The sequence below is a fragment of the Doryrhamphus excisus genome, linkage group LG19 (assembly GCF_037039965.1).
Source record: "Doryrhamphus excisus strain RoL-2023G ecotype Guam linkage group LG19, RoL_Dexc_Guam_v1.1, whole genome shotgun sequence".
Lineage (NCBI taxonomy): Eukaryota > Metazoa > Chordata > Actinopteri > Syngnathiformes > Syngnathidae > Doryrhamphus > Doryrhamphus excisus.
Window position 1 is genome coordinate 9,559,257 of NC_136375.1, and position 20,803 is coordinate 9,580,059.

Genomic DNA, 20,803 nt, shown 5'->3' on the forward strand with positions numbered 1-20,803 from the left:
ATCGTAATCGAAACCTCCAGTTTGACTTTAATATCGTCAAGTCGAGTCCAAAGTCATCAAAATTGTGACGTGACTCGAGTCCGAGTCACATGACTTGAGTCCACACCTCTACAAACCTCAGCCATTAGGTGGACACATTAAAATTATAATAAAATGGAACTTGTGTGCTCCAACTAGTTTCCCCAGGGAGGCAATAACATGTGGCACAGCTGCAACACACTTCTTTTACTTTTGGACAATTATCAACACTTAAGGTTGTGAGGTTGGGATACTGATAATATAATATATATATATATATATATATATATACCATTAGGTACTATATGTGATGTTATCTATGTAACTCAGATGATTAAAGTATTAGTTCAAAAACACACAATTTGGCCAATTCATGTATTTTCCAGGTGCTAAAAAACTCATTATTTTGTAATAAAATGGAAAAAAAAATAGATTTAAGAGTAAAGAATTTCACTCTACCCTTTTTAAAATCTGTAAAATGATTTCTCATGCACACATGTATAAAAACACCCAAAAAAGACGTCCTTTTTATTCCCATTTTTATTGATTTTGCACAAGCTTGCATATATACTGCACATACATTCAGTTCATAGAGGGTGAAGGCACGAAAGGCAATTTGACTACTGGTTGTGTTTGGGCTCAGCCAAAGCAATTCATTTCGGGGCAGAGGACGAGGAGGGGGTGGGGGGGGGGGATAGAGAAGAAAGAAAAAAAAAACACATAATGAAGAAGAATAATCTCAGGAGAAACCACAAAACAGCTTCAAAGTCGTTTCAGCTTTCTAGCCCACCCTCGGCTCTGTCAAGGAACAGTTTGTAGAAAATGTCCAGTTCCGTTTTAGCTGCCAGGACACCCCACCTCCCCCCTCCAACTATCTACTCAAAAAAAAAAAAAAAAAAATGCAGTACAGTCTTCCCGGTTGGAAAAATAAATGAAAACAACATAGAATAAATTAGGATAAATTAAACCAATAAATTACACACAAACTGCAGGACACGAGTCGACACCAAGAACAGGAAGGGGGTCATGAGTTGTATATGACAGCCGGGTCCAATTGGAATTACTGCACTAGAATGGTATAATCATAATAAAAAAAAAAACACTATTTACATAACATATTGCTAAGTCATACAAAGGCAGTGTCCGCGTCATGATATTTACAAAAGAAGCATGGTAATAATAATAATAATAATAATAATAATCATAATAATCCTATAAAGAATAACTAGTTAAATCAAATGAATGAGAATCATTTACATGTCAGGATGGCACTCCCTGGGGGTGTGTGGGGGGAGGGGGGGTGTGAGGGAAGGGCCGCAGTGTTGAGAATTGTGTCACTAACTGGTTCACAGGTTCTCATAATCGGCCTTTATGAGAACACACACACACTCTCGCAAACACACACACACACACACCAAATTCCACCAAACTTTTTTTTCCACTGTAAAAAAAAAAAAAAAAAAAAAGAGTATAAATCACCTCTTCTTGTCTGCAAAATAGCAACTGTACATACCGACCCCCCCAACCCCCCCCCCCCCAAACCACCCATAATGTGTTCTTGTTTCTGTAGAAAGCGAAAACTGAAGTTTATATGCTGATGTAACTTGAGAGAGAGGGGGGGTGTGAGGTGGGGGCACTGTCCACGGACCCCCCCCCCCCCTCTTTTTTAAAAAGCACGTAACTTTGTGTCAACCACTTTCAGACCATAGAAAACTGTACAGCTATTCTCTCTTTCTCTATTTACAGTAGCAACAACAATATTTCATCAAGTTTCTTTTGTGTTTGTCAAGAAAAGGGGCTATTCAAGAAAGCGAAAAGGAAAAGTAGTCGACTAACTAATGTACTAATCGGGAATACTAGCCGTCACTCCTTCCACTACGGAATATCATTTCCCCATAGATTTATACTGTACAATCCTTTCAAAAAAAAGACTAAATATGTTATTTAATAATAGAAGTTCAAAATCAAGTAAAAATATTTCCATGTTGGTGAGCTTCCTGCATCCTAAACGGAGCTTTTGGAGCTCTTTTGGACATTAAAGGAGGCGTCAGGAAGCAGGAGGGCGTGGAGCGATATTCATCTGCTCATAAGAAGAAGAAGAAGAAAAAAAAAGTATCCTTTTCTTTCTCCTTTTGTTTGTGGCACTTTAGAGCCCTCGGCTGGTTGGTGCTTTGAGACGTTTAGGGCCGAGCCCATCATTCAGTGAGAAATATGTCCCACTCGTTCTCTCACAGGCCCCGCCGATCTTAAGAAGAACGCTGTCTGGGGAGGAAAGGGGGGGGGGGATAATGAAGGGAGTTGCTCTCAGTGCTTTTGTCGGCCGCTTTGTCTGGCTTAGGAAAGTCAGCAGGTTAGGCAACAGGCCTCTTTTGATGTTTTGTCATCGCTGTGGACGCGCCGTGGGCCCGTGTATTGGTGCGCCAACACTCGCGGGAAAACGACACAGGTTGACATTGATCATTCATCAATATTGTTTTAGAAAAAAAATAATATTGCTGATGATTGGTGAAAATACCATGAAAAAATGGCACTTTCTAATCATAATGTTGATTTGTGGTGGGTGGTCGCGCACACACCGTGGGCCTTCAAAATGAAAACCATGAAAATATATCACGGCTGCACGGTGGACGAGTAGTTAGCGTGAAGCCCTCAGAGGTAGGAGACCCGAGTTTGATTCTACCCGTGCGTGGGTTTTCTCCAGGTACTCCGGTTTCCTCCCACATTCCAAAAACATGCTAGGTTAATTGGCGACTCCAAATTGTCCATAGGTATGAATGTGAGTGTGAATGGTTGTTTGTCTATATGTGCCCTGTGATTGGCTGGCGACCAGTCCAGGGTGTACCCCGCCTCTTGCCCGAAGACAGCTGGGATAGGCTCCAGCAGGAAAAGCGGTAGAAAATAAATGAATACATCACACATCATTCCACCACGGGAGATGTCATGTTACACATATCGTTATCAGTATCGGCTGATATCGTAAAAATTAAGAGTTGGTGAATATCGGAAAAAAAAGCCAAAAAAAGCCAATATCGGACATCCCGAGTTAAAGCCCTGAAAAAAAATAATTTCTCTGCTGGAATAATATGAAGACACATGAAAGCATTTTTGCAGGCCATTCTAACCAATCAGGAGCCGGAAGAAAGTAATTTCCTGAAAAGGCTCAATAATGGGAATCATGGACAGTATCTGACCTAGTCATTCCCAAAAACGACCATTGACAAAATATATTAAGAAATTAAACTTAAGATATATTTTCAAAAATTGAAATTTCTGTCACAAAAATGGAAAAGTTCTCTTTTTTAAGAAATACCCAAATTTGTTTCAGTTTTGCCTTCAGATGCGGGAACTAGTGGTGGGATATCATTTCCTACTGAAAGATTGTGAATTTGAGTAAAAAAAAATGCTGCAAATGGCCCGCACTTTGGACACCCCCCTGGACCAAAAACGGATGAAAAATGTATTTCTAAGGTGTCACCATGTGTCAGCATCCAATTCTAGGAGTAAAAAAGTAAACGTAAAAGTATTCGGGTATTCGGTGCTGGCCGAAACAGCGTTGGTGGGACCAAGTGGAGGGTTTCAGGTGCGAGTTGCCCCCCCCCCAATGCTGACTGAGTCTTTGTCCCTATACTCTTTGTAGTGCTGAGAGCTCCTCCATCTACCCCTGGGGGTAAAAATGCTCACCTTCGACCTCGTATATTGTTCCCTCCAGAGAGGAGCTGAATCACTCAAAGGCAGGTGAGCGCGGGGAAAAAGTAAAAAAAAAAAAAAAAAAGGGGGGGGGGGTTTCTTCCCCCCTCCTTCTCTTCAATTGTACTTCAGTATTCTGATATATTCAAGTATCAACTGTCATTCACACCAACATCCTGACCGCTGGCTGGAAAATAGTGCTATTGTATAAAAGACAAAAACCCTTCATCGCGTGTGCGTACAGTAACCAACAATTACATCAATCCCCCCCCCCCACCCCAGACCTTTGTGGCAAAATTGAAAACGGCCAAGGAAACGCAGCCGTCAACGAGACGAGCGGCAAACAAAAGGCCACGCTTCCTTTGCACATGTCTGCTCTTTGAAACTCTTACTTCCACCATCATTGTCTCGCTGGCACACCGCAGGAAACTCTACACAGAAATCGCCATGGAAGAAAAAAAAATATCAAAGAATCAACAAATCCTGAATCTAAACTTTGAATACTCTTAATAGGAATAATTTATTTTTGTCTGCAAAGGCATTCATTAGAGGGGGGACAAAGAAATCTTCAAGTGCCAACCTTCAGCAAAGTGGTGACAAATCATAAAGTCATCATAAACAACGGAAATATTCATCAGCAAATCAAAATATACACCCAATAAACACTTCAAAACAGGGTAGAACTCAGTAGCTATTTGAAAACCAGTCCAAGACCCACTTTAGACTCTCGCTAGTCCAGTTTGGGACAACAGTCTAAGGGGCGCAGTTCATTGGATAGACCGCATCAATGCCATTCAGGAGTCAGTGTTGATCCTACAGCAGCCCCCCCCTCCCAAAAAAAAATCTCAGTTCATCAGGCGCAAAAACATACCCCATGTCATAATAATAAAATTCTTCTAAAAGAAAAGCAACACAAGAACTACGTCATGGAGGAACGGACGTCAAGGCTTCAAATCGGGAATGCTACTTCATAACTTTCATAACTTCCAAAAGAAATTAAAAAAAAAACAAGATAGTGGGGAAAGTCGATCAAGAGAAGAATAATGCTCTGTGGAAAAAAAAAAAAAAAAGCGCAAAGCGTTGTGAAGCGAGCGCAAACGGGGTTTACTCGTGTAGAAGCTCTTGGAGACAGTTAGGGGACTTGAAGATCTCTGGGACCTCGCTGTCCAGCTTGCAGATCACCTTGTAGATGGCCTTCTTCCAGGAAGGGTCCACGTCTTTGCCCGCCACGATGGCATTGAAGAACTCTCTCAGCGTGATCTCCGCCACCTCCAAGAAGCGATTGGGGACCTGGAAGAGAGACAACAAGGATTCAGGTCTCTACGGTTACTGAAAGTTACACAAAGTTATCAGCTAAATGACGTTGTCAACCACTTGTTTGCTCCTCAAGTTCAATTCAGGCTTCGCTACACATCTTAAACACAGCCTGGAGCTCTGCCAAATATGAAGGTGGGAGCTGTAAGTTTGGGAGTTACAAGTAGCGCTTCTTGGAGACACAGCTCATTAGCATTAAAGCTACAGACCCACAAATACACGTCTTCCCTGTCGGGCTTATTAAAAGCTCTTTTAAACGTTCTAGATTCCAGCTTCATGAATAGATTTTAGACAACACACTTCCAATACACGAGGGGTGTCCAAAGTGCGGCTCGGGGGACATTTTTATTTGCCCTGCAGCACAGTCTCAAAAAACATTGAACATTTCACGACAATAAATACAATTATTAAGAGAAAAAAGTTGAGATCGTAGCAGAATAATATTGTTTTACTTTTAGGAATATTAAAAAAAAAAATTTAGACATGTAATATTACAAGAAACAAACAAAATAAATAAAGTTGTAATTTGGGGAAAATTAGTTTTGGGGGAAAAAGTACAATATTATGGGAATAAAGTCAAAATATTACGGGAATAAAGTAAATATTATTGGAATAAAGTAAATATTATTGGAATAAATAACAATAAATACATAAAAACATCAGTAATTTGATGAGAATAGAGGAAAAATATTAATATTATGAATATAAAAATTATGAATATTGAAGAATAAAATGGGTTCTTTCTTAAAAGTCGTAATATTATGAGAAACAAACAACGCAGAGTGGTAATTTTTGGAAAATTAAGTTAGGGTAAAATGTATAAGAGTATGGGAATAAAGTCTTAATATAACCAAAATGTCATGAAATTTTCTGCAATAAAATCATTTAAGGAGAAAGTTGAAATATTTGAAAAAAAAACAACACCAAAAATAGTGAAAAAGAGCATAGACCAAAGTTGATAATAGACTTTTTCACTGATATCTCAAAGCTGGGTTGCACTCTTTATATACCTTGCTAGCTAGCGTGTTTTGCTTGCATCTTTTCACTTTTGGACACCCCCGAAATACACTAATGAGGGGCCTCTAAGAGTTAGTAAATAATCGTATAATTTGTTGTCCTTGTCTGACATGCATTACTGAGTGGATCCATGTTAAAAATGTCTTTGGTATAAACTACATTTTTGGAGTTTTCTATACAACAATAACCCTCTTAATCTAAACCATACACTACTAGCTTTGCAAAAGCTGCCTTTTTGACACAACCGTTTTATTGGCTGTCATCTGACTGTGTCGTGTACCATAAATCCTGACTTTCTACTTCCTTAAAAGCAAATGGAGCCTTTCCACTTGAGCAAAATCACTTCTTGCGAATTGTCAGCCCACTTCCCTCCCCACGTGACATCTTTATGCGTCTCGTTGTACCAAAAAAAAAAAAAGATTAAACAAGGCAAGAGAGTGGAGAGTGTCACCGAGGTGCCGCTGAAAGAGGAAGTACTAAATGCTTTGGGAACTAGGAGACACGCCGGCCCTTTAGCGTTCAGCGTCCCTGACAGCAGCGCTCAGCCACACTATGGACATGATGGGCCTGGCAAAGATCTGTGACACCTCCCTGCCAGCCAACACGCTGTCACATGCAGCCGCACAAGCGCACACACCTCCTTGTGCCAAGGAGATGACACATCCTGTACCGCGATAGAGGCGACATATTGCTCAACACACACTTGCCGCTATTTGGCTTTAGTCTCCTTCCTCAGTCCAAAGCTGCAGGGCGACTCAGCCTTCAGGGGTCACCTGCTTGGATAATGCTGACTGTCTCCCGACACACACTCACACACACACACACACACACACACACACCACAGCCTTACAGTGCCGCGCTCCTCCAGTGTCCTGCAGATACTCATCAGGAGTGTCAGGACACAGCAAGGTTAGTGGCCACTGGAACACACACACTTTAACAGTCATGCCTGTTCACACAAACACACATGGGACGTCCACCCGCCCCCCCTTTGGGTGATGAATGGAGGCTACCACGTCCGTTAGCCTGTGTGTGTGTGTGTTACACTATGTCCAATAAGATGCGTGTATAAGGTGTGTGTATAAAAGGACATAATGTCTTGTTTGGGTTGTTGGGGGGGTGTAGTGACACCGACAGAGGACGACATCATCAGCTGTGAGACGCCGGGAGTGCCGCGTCACTAAGAATATTCCTGCATGGAATTTCTCCTGACGTTTTGACTATAAAAGGACGGCAAAACGCTGACTACAAGGAGAAAGCAATGTCAAGGAGAAAAGGGTATTGGTATTTCAGATCCTCTTGACTAAAGGCGGGGGTGTGGAGCTGGGGGGGAAGTGGGGAGCTGAGTGCAATGGCGAGGGACGAAAGGGGCTGAAGATGTAGGGAACGGGGTGACGGTACAGTCCAATAAATTGTTTTGTGAGCGGGATGTGCCGTAGCTCACATTTCACCAACCGGTATTATCGAAGTATATCTACTGAAGAGACAATAGGACAGTAATCACGGTCTGGGGATGCATGAGTGCTGCTGGCAGGCGGGGGAGCTGTGGTTCCAACATGAGCAGAGTGTGATAACTGGCCGCCATGTTGGATTTCAGGAACCCAATCATGCCTCTTGCTGACAAAGCCAAGTTTTTTAAATAAAGGCCAAGTAATTTTAAGTAAGGCCAAGTAAATTAAGCATTTTCAAGCATAAAATGGCTAAATGAAAGAAAATACAAATATAACACATTCAAAAGACATGATACGAAGTGTAATACAGTACTTGTGACTTGTTATGTGTGCCTTTAAGAAGTGACGTCAGCTAGTTAGCTGAGTGTTAGCAGCAGGTTAGCAGTATAGAGAGTGGCCGACAGCAGCTCCTGTGTATACGTGCACAGCATGTGTTCTTAAAAGCAATTGAAGTGAGTCTCTGCTTGACCACAAACGGCTATTTATGTCTAAGATGGCTTATTGTCTATTATTATGTCTACTATATTTGGTAAGGTGACTATAGGGGTGCTATTTCATGTCCATGAGGCTCTAATAATGGTAATAGTAATGGTTTTATTTCATTTGAACATGCATCAGATTACAATTGAGTGCATCACATAATCGGTTCACAGTTCCACATGTCCAAAAGGAGTAGGAAGAAGCAAAGCTTATTAAATCCTACCCCTCCATCTGGTACTTTTACAATCAGTAACTGTTACATTTATTCACTTCCTGCTTTCCTAATATAGTTCAAGTTTTTAAATGATTTTTTATTTATTAATTTTTGGGTACCATAGTAAGTGTCAATATAGTGATATATATAGCACATCATGACTGGTTCAAGACTCTTCATCCTTGTATTTAGCAAACATTAACTGCTTGTATTGTTTCTTGAATTGGCTCATTGTTGTACATTGTCAATAATTGTAACAAAAACGTGCATAGAAAGTCATAAACAGGTTTTCTATGCTCTAACTATGAAAATATTCAATGTATTTATATTGAATACTACTTAGTGGAAGTTCACCAATCAATTTTGGGTCTGGCAGCAGTTCACCTCAATAAACAAGAAACTGTACTGCTATACAAGCTGCACAGTGTCTATTCTAAAGTATATCCAACTCTCATTTCAAAACTATCATCAAATGTTTGCTGAAACTTGCCGTGTGTATTCACTTGTGAGATACTATATGTATGAGAGTATTCAGTCTGAAGTGTTTGTCCCTGCTCGGACGCCCCAATAACCCCCCCCCCCATCCCTCGGGTCAGCTGTTGGGCCTTTGTTCCAGAGGCATTGTGGGGGATTATTCAGTGTGGCCGTTCATTCGCTCTGCTGTCCGCTAAACGGGGCCAATCGCGTGGCTCACAATCACTTCATACATATTTCATAGGGTTTCTTCTTCTCAGCAGAACCCCGAAATTGAAGGACAAATGTACAAAGGGGGGAGGAGACAAAACAAGGTGACTGAGATTCCATCCACCAATTTCAAAGTCAATGTCCTTTTGCGTCCTTACTTTTTTTTTTTTGCCTTGGGCAAAACAGAGTAAGAAGCGTATTCAAGAGACTGTGTTTGTTTTTGTTGCCGTCGTGATCAAACTGGTGGATCAGTATCTTTCTGCTAAATATGTCCAACTCTTTTTACAACGCCATTGTCAGGAAGAAGCATGAACAGCAAAGTTTGTAGCTAAAGTCTCATTACTGAACTCCTGGGTCAACTAGTGGCACTTTAACAAGCTTTAACAATCCTGGTCAAGGGTACAAAAGCACCACTTTTGAGGTAGCACCCCTACAACTACTACCCCCTACAAATCCTTCATGAAAAGACATACTGTTGTACCCCCGTTGTAACATAATACGTGTTGAGTCCTTGCACATGCACCCTGTCCGTCATGGTCCTTGTTGGGTAAATACCAATCAAGGAGACAGAAAGATGAAAGAAAATGAGAGGCTTCTCCAACGAGCGACGAGGCAGTTAATCACTCTCATTCATTGTACCCCTATCCACCCCTCCACCGGTTCCCTCCACCTCTCTCATGACAGGTTGCTTTGAGACACGAGGATAAGCTCTTTTTCAGGGAGGGAGGGAATCGGATTTCCTGCTTTTTGATGAAATAATAAAATATGACGGCGGACAATAGCAGCCTGTGGTCGGCTTGCTGGGAGCTATTCACTCCAACAGCGGCCCCTGTCTTAAGACTGCTTAGACAAACGTTTAAAAAGGTAGCCGGGGGGGGGGGGGGGGCTTCAGAGAGGCTACTGTTACCCCCCCCCCCCCCCCCCCGGCTTGTAAGTGTGTGTGTGTGTTTGGGTAAAGCCTGAGAAATCTCCTCTCTCTTGGTGACTCAGGGTTGGCTGTTTGTTTGGTCAACGTGTTTCACCCCCTTGCTTTTGGGAACTGTCAGGAGATGTATTGCACCTTCTATTTGCACAGCATTGGCCAAACAAGACGAGACCCTGGAAGATAAGGCTCTGCTTGTGTGTGTGTGTGTGTGTGTGTTAGCTGTAGCCTTGAAGGATGAAATGCAGGGAACACAACATAGGCCCTGATGGCCAACCGGGTTAATTCCTAACCCGAACTTTGGCTGGGAACACTCATACTTCCCATGGCTTTTGGTCACAGTAGACTTGGACATGAACTGCTTTTGTGAGCCCTGAACACCTGAATACTTCGACATCAGTGTTTTTTTTGCAGTAGTCCTGCTGTATGTAGTACATCCATAGCTAGCATCAACATAGTGCTTCTTTTTAAATGTAGGACTTTCTATACATTCTCTTCAAGACAGTTAATTAGAAGAAGACTTCAAACTGACAAAAAGGAGATTCACACGTGTAAAGTATACGGTACTCTACTACAGTGCTTCCTAGATAGTGGGGCGGCCCCCTGGGGGGACGCAGGGAACTGTTATGGAGGCGCAAGATACTTTCATTTCAATGCAGACCTGCTAACATGTACAAATTTATAGTACTCAACACTTGTATTGCGCAAAAAAAATCTGTCCCTAATGGGGGGCATTGACTGAAAATAATCGGGAAGCACCGCTCTACTACAATATCAAAACAACTTTGAAAAAAATCTGATGTTATGACATTTTCGGTGTTTTCCAGGGACTTGACGGCCGTAAAGTTGAGCAGGCCAGTAGCGTTGATTCAAAGCAGACACACAAAAAAACACATCGGCCCCTTTGCCTCACATATCTGGTCAGATCAATAATCTACAAAGGCCTTGATAAGTCCTTGGCCTGTACTGTCACTTTGGACAAACACAACCCATGTCCCCAGTCTTTCTGCAACCCCCTCTTCCACTGATAAGACTGGACGAAGAGTCCAACTAACAGCTGAGGAAGAGAAACAGCATTGGAGAGTTTTGACTTTAATCACACTAAACGGTGCTCTCCATCCTCCCAAACTTTAGATTCCACATTCAGGAAGTCTTGAACGCTCTTAGGTGAGTGCTGGGACAGGAAAGGGGCCTTAAAGCTGAGCAAACAGCAGCCACCCTCAGGCCGCTGATAGCCTCCAGACCGTGGAGCCCTTGAGGCGCTTCTGCGGCCACACGCATGTGTGTTTGGGTCGCTCGTGTCTTTGTTTGTGTGAGCATGTGCAGTGGTGTCACATTAGCTGCTTTCAAGGTGCTCGGAGTCAAGAGCAGGGTAAGGTCAAAGACACCCAGGAAGCATTACCAGCTCACCAGTTATCCTTGTTTCTTTGTACTTGTACTTTGGTGGCTCAGCCCAACAAAACCACCAAACACTTCATTAACACTGGAAACTAAGTATGGATCCTTCAACCAGTACCTGAGCTAAGGCTGTCAACTACACTTCAAGGAACTTTCTAGGCCTATCTTGGACCTGAAGTGGATTTGGGACCTAATACAGGTGGGCCTCCATTTCATGGTTAACTGGTTCTAGACCAGACCTTGACAATATTATATTAATAAATAGAATATTTTCATGGTTAGGGTATACAAACCCTTTTTATGACCTTCTGAAAACAGTTTGTAATTATTAGAGACCAGTAGACATAAAATAACACCCCTATAGTCAACTTTACACTCATATTACCTAATATGGTAGGCAATAATAACTCACAAGCATTGGGAAAGTTCCTTGTTGTGGCATCTCGATCGCATGGCATTAAAAAAAGATTGACGCCCATGAATTGGTATAAATAGACGTACACTCTGACACTACTGCTAACTTTGTTTGCACCACGTTTCACAACTCTTAAGACACACAAGACACGGACACCACTTTAAACAACCACTAAGCTAGCTAGTCAGCCTCCAAGTGTTTTATTCACAACTTAAGAATGCGTTTGAAGCTGAGTGAGGACGAGCCATGCACATGGCGGATGTAGGATGCAGGATGTAGGCGGACTTAAGTGGTAACACCACTTAACCGCTTTTTAATCTGCATTAGGACTCCCAAGGCAGTGAGGAAGACTCGAGTAAAAGTGGAAACCAATGATGGAGAAAAAAAAAAGTAATGACTGGTTGTGTGTCCCATCCAAGCTGCTGAAATGCGCTGACCATCCTGACGTATAAAGATGGTTTCTTTGAACATGCGGAGGAATCTGCTCTTATGAAATGGACAATGATAACAGCATAAGCAGCGTTGTGGTCTCCTTGTTGAGACTTCCTCCTTCCTCCATGTTTGTATTACTGTATTCTACATGCCTTCTGTCTCCAGTCTGAGTGACTTAGGAGTTAATTTAGGTAAAAGATCAGACTTACAGCAAAACCCTTACATGACAGCCTAGGAATGGAACTGGTACGTAACCTGAGGACTACCTGCAATGCGTACGCAGAAGAATTAGAACAGCAGTAAGCTCAAAAATCCCACTTCAATCCCTTGTATACATTGTTTGGTTCAAGGAACAGGAACGAAGGCTGCAGGGAGAGAGCGGCTACAATGAGCGAGGTCACAAAGTCAAGTAAGTTGGGGGGGGGGGCCTCTGGAGGTCAGCGAGTCAGGGAGACCGATGGAGCAGGAGGCGGAAAGGAAAGAAAGGAAAGCAGAGGGAGTCTGGAAGATGGGAAGAGGACATCTGGGGAGGAGGGGAAAGAATAGCGAGGAGGGTGAGGGGCAAACAATAAATGATGGCAGGAATAAGACGCAAGGATGCAGATTGACAGAGAAGAGAGTGAGCGAGAGAGAGAGAGAGAGAGAGGAAAAAAAGGGGGAGAACTGGAGGGGGGCGATAGGACTTGGACGCATCTGCAGCTCTGATGCACGCCCTGGTCATTTTGGCATTGGTCCCTTCGCCACGCTTCATTAGTCTCTCCCTCACGCACGCACGCACACACACACACATACGCGTGCACATGCACATGGAGGGAGACCAAAATGGTCCAGGAATAATGACATAATCAGCAGCTGTGCCACAGAAGAGCAGGCCGCCCCTCACAAGGTGACCAGGGACAGGAGGAGGAGGGGAAGAAGACGAAGAAGGAGGAAGGAGGTAGAACAGAAAGTTAAGAACTAGGAAGTGGTTTCTATATATACCGTGTATACGTGTGTGTGTGTGTGTGTGTAAGCAGGTACGATTTCAACAAGTATCTATTATTATTAATATGTTCCATACACACACACACACGTAGATATGCTCATCAAGGCAGTGCACCAAATAAACACACACACACACACAGGGACCACATGGTGATGAAAAGACCTGTCAGAGGACATCAAGTGGGGGCCCTCAATAGCCCGCGGCTATTCATCGGGAAGCAGATGATCCCTCTCGCCATTCTTTTCCACGCTTAACTCTTGTCATCACGAGAATTAAAGGGCCATAAGACAGCTCCTAGCATCGTGCACCAGATCAGCCTCTTTTTTTACTATTACAGTGACTCGCTTCTTTTTACACTTTACTAACAAACAGGAAGGAGTCAACGGCAAGACTTATACTAACTTATTTTTACACTTATATGACAGTAAAGGAATGTTAAAATGCTACTTTTTACAGTTAATAAAGCTTTTATGATGGGTATAGTTGCGATTATTTGAGGTTCCACTGTTTATTGTTCACATTGAGGACAAATAGATGCTCATTTCCGGTAAATGTATCACCAACTGGACTATGTCACAACTGATTTTAGTAAAAATAACCTACAAAAGATGCAAATGTACTTGTACTTTATACTTTTGTGCTATTTTGTAGTGTTGAGTATATATGTTTAGGTGTTTCTAGGAGTGCCGGTGGCATATTGTATTGGGTATATTTTTGGAAGCTGTGAACTTAAATCTATAGCACCGTCTTCTTCATCTCCCTCAAATGTTTTATCTCCTTTTTTTTTGTCTTGCAAGACCCCTGAGCACACCCGACTGTATGACACCGTACGTCTGACTACGCTATAAATATCTGTACACGTTTGCATTTAAACCCCTGCATCCTCGTCGTGTACGCTCTGCAACGGCCCCGACCTTTTCACCTCCAATTCCCCGAGGTCAAACTTCGGTCAAAGACACACCCACTTTTCCTCACACACACATACGCAGCATGTCCTGACGTGGCGACATCCCCCTTTCTGTCCCTTTTAAAGAACGGGAAGGATGGAGAAAAGAGGGGGGGATAGCGAGAGCGGAAAAACGGGAATTTGAACAAATGGAGCCCCGAGAGGGAAGCGAAGAGAAGGATGGAGGGAGGACCAAGGGGGGAAGGAGAGGTGAAGCACACAATGCAACGGGGCACGGCGGTTGGACAGACGGCATCTGCTCTCGGCTCTCTCCAGTCCTCCGTAATGGATGACGAGCCGACGAGGGGAAAAGCAGGGGGATGGAGAGACAGCAGGTGGAAGATGAGGACGAAAAGTTTAGAAAGATGGGAGGAAAAAGTGAAGTTATTCTGACTTTTGAGGTAGACGGACAAAAGAAGCGGAGAAACATGACACCTCAAAGAGATCATAGGAAGTTCCTCTTTTAAAATGTCCTCAGTGGGAGGAGTGGCCACTGACTGAGGAAGCTGGGCCCAGCCTGGAAATCTGAGAGTTTCCCATAGCCATCATAAAACTGTCTTTTTATCAGACCCCCCTCCACCGCCGCCTGCCCTTCTGAGCCATTACCAGGACACACATTCCTGTCCCATGAAAGATGATGTGTGTTGTCATTGCCGCTTCAAACACACACACACACAGGAGAGGGGGGGGGGGGGGGAGAAAGAAAAGAACGCTAAGCGAGAGTTTGCACTCACATGAAAGCGCTGCCTGCTCAAAGTCAAGGCTTGTGCGGCGGGGCCCGGACTTTGATGGCGGCGGACGGAGCGAGTGAGAAAGCGGAGAAGAAAGGGAAGAAGAGAGTGGATCAGAAAGGAGGAGGGAGGGGAAAGTAGGTAATTAACGGCGAGCTCTTTTAATTACCGGCTAGTGTTCATTGTGCCAGAAGGAATGTGACAATTATGCCATTAAAACTTCCTAATAGGAGGCGGTGGCGAGGAGGGGGTGAGGGTGTAGGGGTGGGGGGTGGCGGAGGGGTGCATAACGGAAGACATGCAAGAGAAGGATGAAAGAATGAAAGGAGAGAGGCGACGGAAGGAAAAGAGAGGGAGAGGAGAGGGAGGGATATGAAAGGAAAAGAGGAAACAATCGCGACAAAAGAGGAGCTGGGAGGGAAGATGGGGAGCGTATTAGGCCAACACAGTGACAGAGCAGATTAGCATCAAACAAGAAAGGCCGTGGACGTGTGTGTGTGTTTGTGTGTGTGTGTGTCACTGAAACAGAGGACATATTCATTCCAAAGACGCCACCAAGGTGGATGGAACTTTGATGATGCAGAATCTGGCAAATGGAAACTTCAGTGTGTGTGTGTGTGTGTGTGTGTGTGCTGAATCTGCGTAGGCTCCCGTTTCAAGTGGTGGTGCAGGCAGGTAGGGGAGGAACAGGAGGAGGAGGAGGAGGAGGTGTAGGAGAAAGGGGAAAGATCCACAGAAAAGGGCCTTGGGGGCATCCTGATCCACACATCACATCCTCCATCTCCACGTTTCCTCTATGACTCACACACACACACACACACACTTATGAGTATAAGACGGTAAATCCTAACAAACTTGCACATATATATCACACACAGGAGTCCCACACAAAAAACAACTAAAAAACACACAACCCACGCAACACCACACTGGCTACATGGTCTCTCTCTCACACACACATGCACAAAACAACGCCCACGCACACAACAAAGGCCACACAAACATTTGAGAGTCTCCGTGTACACCACCAAGGCGGTTGGCTTGTTCGGAATTTGCATGGCTGGGCAAATTTTCCTCAACTCTAATCAGCTCCCGGATTTCTCAGACACCTGCCCCGACGAGCAAAAAAAAAAAAAAAAAAGCCTTCCTATGCAAAACAACAAAATGTCCCACCTCACCTCCCCGCTCCTCGCCCCAACAGAAGACTTATTCACCTGTCCTGGCCTGTTCTTGCAAATGTTCACATTTATGTATGCAAATACAAGAAGCCGTTCCACCTTCGACCGGTTTTCAAGCAGCCATGAAGAGAGTGATAGTCTCTTCGCACGATTTATTCATGCCCCGTGAGGGAATGCACTCGTGCCAGGCAGACAAGATGGACCGCTTCCCCTCCGGTGTTCTGCATTTTAAACTTGCACATCCATCTAAGAAAGTTATTAACGCAAGTTGACAAGTTGTTTACACTAACTTTATTTAGTAGCTGGATTACAGAAGACTAAGTCCACCGTAGTCCATTTTGTCCCGTACAAATCAATCATACAGCAACATTATCTTAGTAATATTATGTTTGTTTGTCAGCTAATGATAGCGATTTGGCCAAGTTTAGCTGCTAATATTAGCTTTCATTGACTGGGGCAGATGCACCCTTAGCCAAACACAGGTAATCTGTCATGCTACCCACTCGGCTTCTTATAAAACGGACTATTCCATGTTACTGTGCATTTGAATATTAATTCAGGAAGACAGTAGTACAGTCAAACATAGACACAGGACGACAGCAGCAGCACTACCGTCAGTGTTAGCCGCGGAGAACAAGCTAGTTCTAGAGATGAAGCTGAGAGTTATGCTTTTCATTGCAAAGATATCAAAGATTCTTATCAATTGCATTAAAAACTAGATGATTTACACAATTTAATTTGTATTGCGGCGGCACAGCGGTCAAGTGGTTAGCGCGCAGACCTCACAGCTAGGAGACCAGGGTTCAATCCCACCCTCGGCCATCTCTGTGTGGAGTTTGTATGTTCTCCCCGTGCATGCGTGGGTTTTCTCCAGGTACTCCGGTTTCCTCCCACATTCCAAAAACATGCTAGGTTAATTGGCGACTCCCAATTGTCCATAGGTATGAATGTGAGTGTGAATGGTTGTTTGTCTATATGTGCCCTGTGATTGGCTGGCGACAGTCCAGGGTGTACCCCGCCTCTCGCCCGAAGACAGCTGGGATAGGCTCCAGCACCCCCGCGACCCTCATGAGGAAAAAGCGGTAGAAAATGAATGAATGAATGAATTTGTATTGCATGCAGTTTAATTTGTAATTCTGTAAAGTAAACACTTTTTTTGGTTCAATCCAACACGGGGGTGGTGTTCTTATAGTTTCTGGATGAACGGCAATTCTCACCATAAGTTACACTTACTTTAGTGAGCATCACATTTAAACACTGATGTCTCACAATGCATGCTAAAGTTTGATGACTTGCCGAATCATTTTTTTGCACCTTTTAAAGCAAACAATTCCAGAAAAATCTAATTGAACTCCACATTTCTCTTTAGAATTGTAATGATCTCTTTTAACAAAACAGGGTAGCAGAAATTAGTCACAAAGATTACTGGTGCATTTTACACAGAACCCGTGCACGGAAAAAAACGGCAAACTTTACAGGCAGTAAAAAGGGGCTACTATATCCCAAAGTGCGCAAAATTGCGACCCATTGTATCAGTCAGAGAAAATGTGATGATGGCCATAGAACAGGAACATATGAAAGTGATCATTGTCCTGACTGCTCAGTACAATAAAGCAACAATAATAATATTAGAGAAACGTGTTTTTTTTAATGTGGAAAAGTAAGTCATTATCTGAAGACGTTTTAAAACAATAATATTTCTAATGGATTTTATGCTTAAGGAGCCCTCATGTACAGTACAAGTGTTCTGCCAGGCAGAGCCTTTCAAAAGCCTTTAGAGGACGCAAGATGGATGGAGGAAAGTGTTTGTGTGTGTGTGTGTTGTGGTGCACGTACAAAAAAAAAAAAAACCAGCCCCAGTGGACAAATAACGCACACAGAGAAACAGACGGGGGGAAAAAAGAGAAAGAAAGAGGAGTGCAGCACTTCAAGTGTGAACTCTGCAAAAACTCCCACTGCTCGCAAGGGCACTTCTATCCTGTACGTCATCTCTCTCTTCTTTCTCCCCTGACTCCCTCCCTCCCCCCTTCGATGCTCTTTCTTTTGTCTCTGAGCTCTCACCCTCCATACCCTATCTATCCATCTCCTGCTTTTCCCCTTCCACCCCCCCCCCTTCGCTAAAACAGTAGGACGCTTAACCTTGATAACAGTGAAATTTTTCCCCCCTCAAAGTGACACATACACACACACACACACACACACACACACACACACGGGGGAGAAATGCTTTGCCAGCATGCTCGGCCCGATCCAAGGGATGGCTGTACCCTTCGAGGTGAACAGGACACTGCTGGGAAATGCAGCAACAACAAAACACACACGGGCACTCTTGCGGAGACTCTCTGTAACAAATACACGTGCGAACCCCCCAGCAGCTCCTTCTTAAGATCAGCTGACACCGAGAAGGGAAATAGCCTACACACGAAGGTGGTAAAAAGGAGAAGTGTGCACAATAAAAAACCCACCAAAAGGTGAAGTTACCTATTGACAACTTAGAATAAACTGGAAGACACACACACACACACACACAAAAGAGAGTTAGATGAGGACGGGGAAGTAAAAAAAGTCTCAAACACACAGACAGTGAAACAAAGAGGGGGAAGAGGCTCGACAAACAAGTCAGTAAAGCCTTCTTCCTCATTTCATCATACACACGACTGGCTTGAAAAAGGCCGAAACTTCATGCACACACCGTGCATGAAAACGCAAGTACACAAATACACACAAGTGATAGCAAGAAATGAGAAATATGTGCGTACACTAAACATCCCCTAAGTATATCTAAAGTTGCTGTTGTCATTGCATAACATTTTTCAAAGGGATAAAATATGGAAATGCATGGTTAAAAAGTTTAATTATAATTTAAATATTTGTATTTAAATGTGAAAAATACTGGTACAAGAGAATATAATTTAATTATATATTACAATTGTTAATTATATTTATTGATAATTTAATTTTTTTATATTTTTGTATGCCTAAAATAATTATAAAACATTTATCATACATTAAATGAATGCATCCCCATCTACATATTCATGCTGATCATGACGTTTTCCAGCTCAGAGTTGTCTAAAAGTCCCAAAACCAGGTCAAAATGAACCGTATCCCATATGCATTCAGTTTTGGCCCAAAAAGGTCCCCCCCTGTATTTACCTCAAAGTCGTTGGCCTTATTGTAATGCATGTTGAGGGCTCGGAAGAGCTCGCAGTCACGGCTCACGCTCAGCTCCTCCACGCCCGCCACGCCGTCGTTGATGGCCTGTCGGGCGAACTTCTCCATCTGGATGTAGTAAAACTCCCGGAAGTTGCTGAACCACTTGATGAGCTGGGAGGTGATGCAGCGGTTAAACTGGAATGAGGGAGCAGACGGGAGAGGATCAGTGTTTGGAAACCCACGAGACGTTAATGGCATCCATCATATCATGATTGATATGAGGAATACTTGTAGATGTAGATGACCACAATGTACGCCACTGGGGATCCTCCAATTGCCTGTCATGCTACTTAATGTACCATGAGGTTCATATAACTCATAACTTCGTCAATATCGATGTTTTTTTTTTTTTTTTACAAATGAGCATCGGAGAGTAGTACACGGTGTCCCGATACTTTTGTCTATATTCAAAATCTAATTTATGCAGTGTTAGTTGGAGACCCATCATGCCTCAGCCTTTATAATGCCGCAGGATTTGAGCATAAGTGGAAGACAAGACATATGGGGATGAAAGCGTGTCGTTTCACATCAGGGAGTCGAGATGTGAGGTGAAAAAAAAATGGCAAGAGATAATAGAGACATTAAGTAAGACAGCAAGACAAGAGAGTACGTATGTGTGTGTATGTATGTGTGTGTGGTTCATCTTCCCCTGCTGGGAGCCGACATCCCCCCCTATCATAACCCGGAGAGTGGAAGGAGAGGTGAAAGGAGGGAGGTGCGGCAGCAGCGGCGGCGGTGATGGGGTTGGGTGGGGTGGGGTTTGCGCCGCAAACACATAATTGACCAGAAAAACGATTAAGTCATCATCTGAAGCGCCCCGGCCCGCAGGGGGCTCAAACAAGTACTTAACCCCGTTCACCAATTACACCCTGATTCTCCTCCCCTCTCTGCACCTCCTGGGCAGGAAGAAAGGAGAAGAAAAAGAGCAGGGAAAAAAAGAGGGTGAGAGAAAAAGGCCGGGATGATAAGCTGTGGCGAAGACTGTGGCTATCTGATCTGTGCCGCTCGGCTGGATTCAATAGGGCCAAGTAAACCTATTAAGAGCCTCAGTGGGTCCCCGGATCTTTTTCCGCCAGTGAAAACACACTGTCCAAACAACCCAGACGCTAGATAAGGACCTCAGACCCTTCATTTCTTTACCTCCAAAAGACATTTTAGCCCAGGAAAAGTAGGCATCTGCTCACACACACACACACACACACACATAAACACGCCTTCCCGGCCCTCCGTGCTCTTTTTGTGATGCTGGAAGAATGAAGAGAAGGGGGGTGGACACAAACTAAACGCTGAGCGGACTGCTTGCTGGGGAGGCCGAGCGGTTTTGACATGGAGATTAGGTCGTGGCTATTGTTCCCCGACACACACACACGCACACACTAACATGCACACACTCCGCAACAATGGCGGGATTTTTGGGAGGAGAAGGAATGATCAGGAGAGTCTGGAATCATGGGTAGGTAATGTCATCATGGAAGAAGTTCACTTGACATTGTTTTGGGGCTTTCGGAGGGGGCGTGCGTGGTGGCTGTACTAAAGTGCATGGTGAGCATAAAGTGGGAAATGAGGCAGGATGGTTGGTGGTAGCTGGGGGAGGCGGGAGAGGGGTGGTGGGGAGAGAGACCAGGACGGGTGCAGGTCAGCGCTGTCGGACAATAGCGTACAGAGCGGCGAGAGGGCTGCAGGGGGGGGCGATGGTGGCGGGGGGTCAGAACGTG

General features: G+C 43.8%; 1 protein-coding gene across 3 annotated transcripts in view; it reads right to left on the bottom strand.

The window, feature by feature from the left end:
* Nucleotides 1-3,975: 3,975 nt before the first annotated feature.
* The window catches only part of LOC131106884 (prospero homeobox protein 1-like), a 31,293-nt gene continuing 14,465 nt past the window's right edge, over nucleotides 3,976-20,803 (bottom strand). For all 3 annotated transcript variants that reach the window (XM_078798956.1, XM_058056383.2, XM_058056387.2), the window contains exons 4-5: nucleotides 19,029-19,223; nucleotides 3,976-4,995 (exon numbers count right to left, since the gene is read on the bottom strand). In XM_078798956.1, the coding sequence (XP_078655082.1) occupies nucleotides 4,810-4,995; nucleotides 19,029-19,223 (381 nt within the window). In that variant the 3' untranslated portion in view covers nucleotides 3,976-4,809. The remainder of the gene's footprint in view (nucleotides 4,996-19,028; nucleotides 19,224-20,803) is intronic.